Source organism: Schistocerca nitens, chromosome 3 (genome assembly GCF_023898315.1).
Source record: "Schistocerca nitens isolate TAMUIC-IGC-003100 chromosome 3, iqSchNite1.1, whole genome shotgun sequence".
In the NCBI taxonomy this organism is placed as follows: domain Eukaryota; kingdom Metazoa; phylum Arthropoda; class Insecta; order Orthoptera; family Acrididae; genus Schistocerca; species Schistocerca nitens.
In genome coordinates this window covers 240,609,113-240,615,112 of record NC_064616.1, presented here as the reverse complement: position 1 = coordinate 240,615,112, position 6,000 = coordinate 240,609,113, and the positions used below count along the sequence as shown (strand labels likewise).

The 6,000-nt window shown below is 43.4% G+C and overlaps 1 protein-coding gene across 1 annotated transcript in view; it reads left to right on the top strand.

Annotated features, from left to right (window-relative positions):
* Window positions 1-1,801: 1,801 nt before the first annotated feature.
* Window positions 1,802-6,000, top strand: part of LOC126249165 (ELKS/Rab6-interacting/CAST family member 1-like) — a 67,138-nt gene continuing 62,939 nt past the window's right edge. Inside the window, exon 1 of the mRNA XM_049950822.1 lies at window positions 1,802-2,780. Coding sequence (XP_049806779.1) covers window positions 1,802-2,780 — 979 coding nt within the window. The remainder of the gene's footprint in view (window positions 2,781-6,000) is intronic.

Below are 6,000 nucleotides of genomic sequence, written 5' to 3'. Positions count from 1 at the left end.
TGCCATCTGAGCTCTTGATGTTCATACAAGTGGTTCTCTTCTCTCCAAAGGTCTCTTTAATTTTCCTGTAGGCAGTATCTATCTTACCCCTAGTGAGACAAGCCTCTACATCCTTACATTTGTCCTCTAGCCATCCCTGCTTAGCCATTTTGCACTTTCTGTCGATCTCATTTTTGAGACGTTTGTATTCCCTTTTGCCTGCTTCATTTACTGCATTTTTATATTTTCTCCTTTCATCAATTAAATTCAATATTTCTTCTGTTACCCAAGGATTTCTATTAGCCCTCGTCTTTTTACCTACTTGATCCTCTGCTGTCTTCACTACTTCATCCATCAGAGCTACCCATTCTTCTTCTACTGTATTTCTTTCCCCCATTCCTGTCAATTGTTCCCTTATGCTCTCCCTGAAACTGTCTACAACCTCTGGTTCTTTCAGTTTATCCAGGTCCCATCTCCTTATATTCCCACCTTTTTGCAGTTTCTTCAGTTTCAATCTGCAGTTCATAACCAATAGATTGTGGTCAGAATCCACATCTGCCCCTGGAAATGTCTTACAATTTAAAACCTGGTTCCTAAATCTCTGTCTTACCATTATATAATCTATCTGATACCTATTAGTATCTCCAGGATTCTTCCAGGTATACAACCTTCTTTTGTGATTCTTGAACCAAGTGTTAGCTATGATTAAGTTATGCTCTGTGCAAAATTCTACAAGGCGGCTTCCTCTTTCATTTCTTCCCCCCAATCCATATTCACCTACTATGTTTCCTTCTCTCCCTTTTCCTACTGACGAATTCCAGTCACCCATGACTATAAAATTTTCGCCTCCCTTCACTACCTGAATAATTTCTTTCATCTCGTCATACATTTCATCAATTTCTTCATCATCTGCAGAGCTAGTTGGCATATAAACTTGTACTACTGTAGTAGGCATGGGCTTTGTGTCTATCTTGGCCACAATAATGCGTTCACTATGCTGTTTGTAGTAGCTAACCCGCACTCCTATTTTTTTTATTCACTATTAAACCTACTCCTGCATTACCCCTATTTGATTTTGTATTTATAACCCTGTAATCACCTGACCAAAAGTCTTGTTCCTCCTGCCACCGAACTTCACTAACTCCCACTATATCTAACTTTAACCTATCCATTTCCCTTTTTAAATTTTCTAACCTACCTGCCCGATTAAGGGATCTGACATTCCACGCTCCGATCCGTAGAACGCCAGTTTTCTTTCTCCTGATAACGACGTACTCCTGAGTAGTCCCCGCCCGGAGATCCGAATGGGGGACTATTTTACCTCCGGAATATTTTACCCAAGAGGACGCCATCATCATTTAATCATACAGTAAAGCTGCATGTCCTCGGGAAAAATTACGGCTGTAGTTTCCCCTTGCTTTCAGCCGTTCGCAGTACCAGCACAGCAAGGCCGTTTTGGTTAATGTTACAAGGCCAGATCAGTCAATCATCCAGACTGTTGCCTCTGCAACTACTGAAAAGGCTGCTGCCCCTCTTCAGGAACCACATGTTTGTCTGGCCTCTCAACAGATACCCCTCCGTTGTGGTTGCACCTACGGTACGGCTATCTGTATCGCTGAGGCACGCAAGCCTCCCCACCAACGGCAAGGTCCATGGTTCATGGGGGAAGAGTATTTGATTTATGTAATTTTATTGTCCAGTTCTGACGGTTTCAGTAGACAGACATGTTGTCTGTGGCAGGATGTATTTCATGTAATTTTAGCCAGATATTATGACTGTGGAAATATATGTTCAATACGTTGTAAATTATATTAAGTGTAAAATGTCTGACAAAACTGAAAAAAGATATCCTCTTAGAAGTAGGGAAAGGGATCAAGTAGATATTGATGGCAATGATCCTTCAGATCAGCCACAAAACTTGCAAATAGATAACATCGTTGATGATCTAGCAGATAATTTGCAAAGTTTAGATAATGAAACTGAAAATGTTTCGGAAAATGCTGATTCTGTGTTAAATGATCGTACTGAAAATGTAGACACTGTCGCTCCTGACCACAACGACGTAGTAGGTTTGGATGATGACGTCAGACACACTGAATCTGACGTCAACATTGCAAATGAGCCAACAGTGGAGTCACACAGATTAAGTGATGGCACTGCTTCAGCTGAAACATTGCCAACAGTAGATAATGGGGAGATAGAAATCAGCAAGGAGCAAAATACGTTATCTATGTTATTATTACTTTCAAAAGAAACTAACGAAAACATAGATAAAATAGATAACGGGCAAAATGACACTACAGAAGAGATAAAAGCCGAGTTAAGAGAAACAAAAGGTGATGTCAGGAAAGCATATGCAGTAATGACTCAAATCCATAGCAATTTTAAGGCCTTAGAACAAAAGGTATCAAAACTTGAAGCTAAAACTGAGGCTTGTTCCAGAAAAATAGATCGAGAAACAAAAGAATGGGGTAAGAAATTAGAATTATGTAAGCTTGAGATAAATCAGAAGTTTGATTGTAGAATTAAAAAGCTGAATGATGATATGGGGGCTCAGGATTGTGCAATATCAACAATAAGTAGTAATGTTAGCCAAGTAATAAACGAGCAAAGCAAGGCTGCTAAAGAATGTAATGATAAACATGAACAGCAGTTAAGTGAGTTAGAAAACATCAACGATGAGCAGCAGGTACTTAGTCGTAAGGTTTTACAAATAGGTGCTCATTGTGGAGGTACCACAGATGCGATTCAAGATAAATTGAAGGAATTTGAGCAAGCAATTAACCAATTTCCTGACAAAAGTAAGAATAGAGTGTGTGTACATGCTAGTGATGTAACAAATCCCACTATTGTTTACCATCCTTTCTCTAGTAGAGGTAACATACATCCAGCTGATTTTATTAAACAGTTCGAGGGTACACTTCCTGAAAATGTAACAGAACAACAAAAAATAAAAGCTGTGGCAAGTAGATTTCAGGGAGACGTAATATCATGGGGAACCGGGGTCAGTAACACATACAAGGAATTTGTACAAGCATTTTTAAATCAATACTGGTCTACTAGCACACAAAATAGCGTCAGGAGTCAAATTTTTGAGGGTAGGAGATTCGCTAGTAGTGGTTGTAACAGTTACAAAGAGTTTTCTCAACACTATTGGGAAAATAATCAACACTTAACTGAACCTTTAAGAGAATCATACCTCATAGAAATAATCATACTTAAATTTCCAGTTTCTGTACAAGAGAAGTTAATCAATGTAAACAAAAGCGATGTCAATAACCTACTGAACGTCCTCGAGCAGTTAGATGCGTTGTCAGGCAACAAGCAAGTGCAGGAAGGCTGGAGAAGGAACAGGTGTCGTGCAGACCGCCAAAATGACCGTGAGTCAAGTTGAAGCAGAGGCACAAACAGAAGCGACGAGCGTCGCGACCGAGAGGAAAATAGGCCACCTCGTTACAGTCACAGTCCTTCAAGAAGAGGGATAGGTGCTTATCAAATTGTCGAATTAGCATTGATCAAGGCAAGAAACAGGTCTTCCAAGATAAATTCAGAAATTAAGAAGTTTCATGAATTGTATGAAGGCCATACAATATAATTAGGATACCACACCCCAATGCTGTGGAAGTAGCTAACATAAAAATGGGAGTAAGCAAAGGACTCTACAATATCGTAGACATCAAAAACTACTACGAATATTAGTAACCCTCAGGGGGTAATAGCGTTCTTTGCATTGCTAGGTAGATGACGACTACCAGGTACCCGAGTTAACTGACAGCATTACTTCATTTTCTTACGTGCTGTTCGTTCTTCCTCTTCTTTCATTCTGAGTTACATTCTGTATTCTTTACATTCTTGTCTATCCATGGCTATGACAATTTTTACCCGATTTGTGACAACAAACATAATTAGTGATAGCATTGTAACTTAGCAGTATAAACATCTGCATTGCACGGGTGAAAAACATGAACTGATGGAAAATATGTGAACAGCGAGTTTTAAAACACCAAAGAATAGCATCACAGGTACACAAGCTACAGAACACAGTATTACGTTGCCTTAAGAAACATCAGTTTAAGCTTTTAATGACATTACATCTATCACAAAGTATACAGTGGAACGATTTAATTTTGAATTTCAAGAACTAGTATGTACTCCACATCACACATTATGTTTGAAAAATTAGGAAAAAGTAGCAGATAAGTGAAATATGGGCTCTTATTACAGACCTAAGCTAGCAGTTGTTGAAGAAGAGGACGACGCTAAACCAGGTAAGTGAACATGACGAAAGAATGAGATTTGGTGGCAGAAAATGATGTCAGAAGATTATTAGTGCAAAAGTTGTGTCACGTTTTGTGGAAATAAATATATTATATTCTTAAGTATCAATTGCCAGCGACGCAATTTCCGCTGAGGCAAGAGAGTATGTACACTCCTGGAAATTGAAATAAGAACACCGTGAATTCATTGTCCCAGGAAGGGGAAACTTTATTGACACATTCCTGGGGTCAGATACATCACATGATCACACTGACAGAACCACAGGCACACAGACACAGGCAACAGAGCATGCACAATGTCGGCACTAGTACAGTGTATATCCACCTTTCGCAGCAATGCAAGCTGCTATTCTCCCATGGAGACGATCGTAGAGATGCTGGATGTAGTCCTGTGGAACGGCTTGCCATGCCATTTCCACCTGGCGCCTCAGTTGGACCAGCGTTCGTGCTGGACGTGCAGACCGCGTGAGACGACGCTTCATCCAGTCCCAAACATGCTCAATGGGGGACACATCCGGAGATCTTGCTGGCCAGGGTAGTTGACTTACACCTTCTAGAGCACGTTGGGTGGCACGGGATACATGTGGACGTGCATTGTCCTGTTGGAACAGCAAGTTCCCTTGCCCTTCTAGGAATGGTAGAACGATGGGTTCGATGACGGTTTGGATGTACCGTGCACTATTCAGTGTCCCCTCGACGATCACCAGTGGTGTACGGCCAGTGTAGGAGATCGCTCCCCACACCATGATGCCGGGTGTTGGCCCTGTGTGCCTCGGTCGTATGCAGTCCTGATTGTGGCGCTCACCTGCACGGCGCCAAACACGCATACGACCATCATTGGCACCAAGGCAGAAGCGACTCTCATCGCTGAAGACGACACGTCTCCATTCGTCCCTCCATTCACGCCTGTCGCAACACCACTGGAGGCGGGCTGCACGATGTTGGGGCGTGAGCGGAAGACGGCCTAACGGTGCGCGGGACCGTAGCCCAGCTTCATGGAGACGGTTGCGAATGGTCCTCGCCGATACCCCAGGAGCAACAGTGTCCCTAATTTGCTGGGAAGTGGCGGTGCGGTCCCCTACGGCACTGCGTAGGATCCTATGGTCTTGGCGTGCATCCGTGCGTCGCTGCGGTCCGGTCCCAGGTCGACGGGCACGTGCACCTTCCGCCGACCACTGGCGACAACATCGATGTACTGTGGAGACCTCACGCCCCACGTGTTGAGCAATTCGGCGGTACGTCCACCCGGCCTCCCGCATGCCCACTATACGCCCTCGCTCAAAGTCCGTCAACTGCACATACGGTTCACGTCCACGCTGTCGCGGCATGCTACCAGTGTTAAAGACTGCGATGGAGCTCCGTATGCCACGGCAAACTGGCTGACACTGACGGCGGCGGTGCACAAATGCTGCGCAGCTAGCGCCATTCGACGGCCAACACCGCGGTTCCTGGTGTGTCCGCTGTGCCGTGCGTGTGATCATTGCTTGTACAGCCCTCTCGCAGTGTCCGGAGCAAGTATGGTGGGTCTGACACACCGGTGTCAATGTGTTCTTTTTTTCCATTTCCAGGAGTGTATTTATAGGCAAGGGATGGTCTTGCCAAAGAGGTTTATGTTGTGGAGAAATATTATTAGGCGACAGGTAAGTCGGCCAATTGTAAATGAAGAAGCGAGGAGATGAGAATTATTCGGCGACGTGTAAGTCTGCCCATTATTTATGAAGTATGAGGAAGTGTATGTACAAGG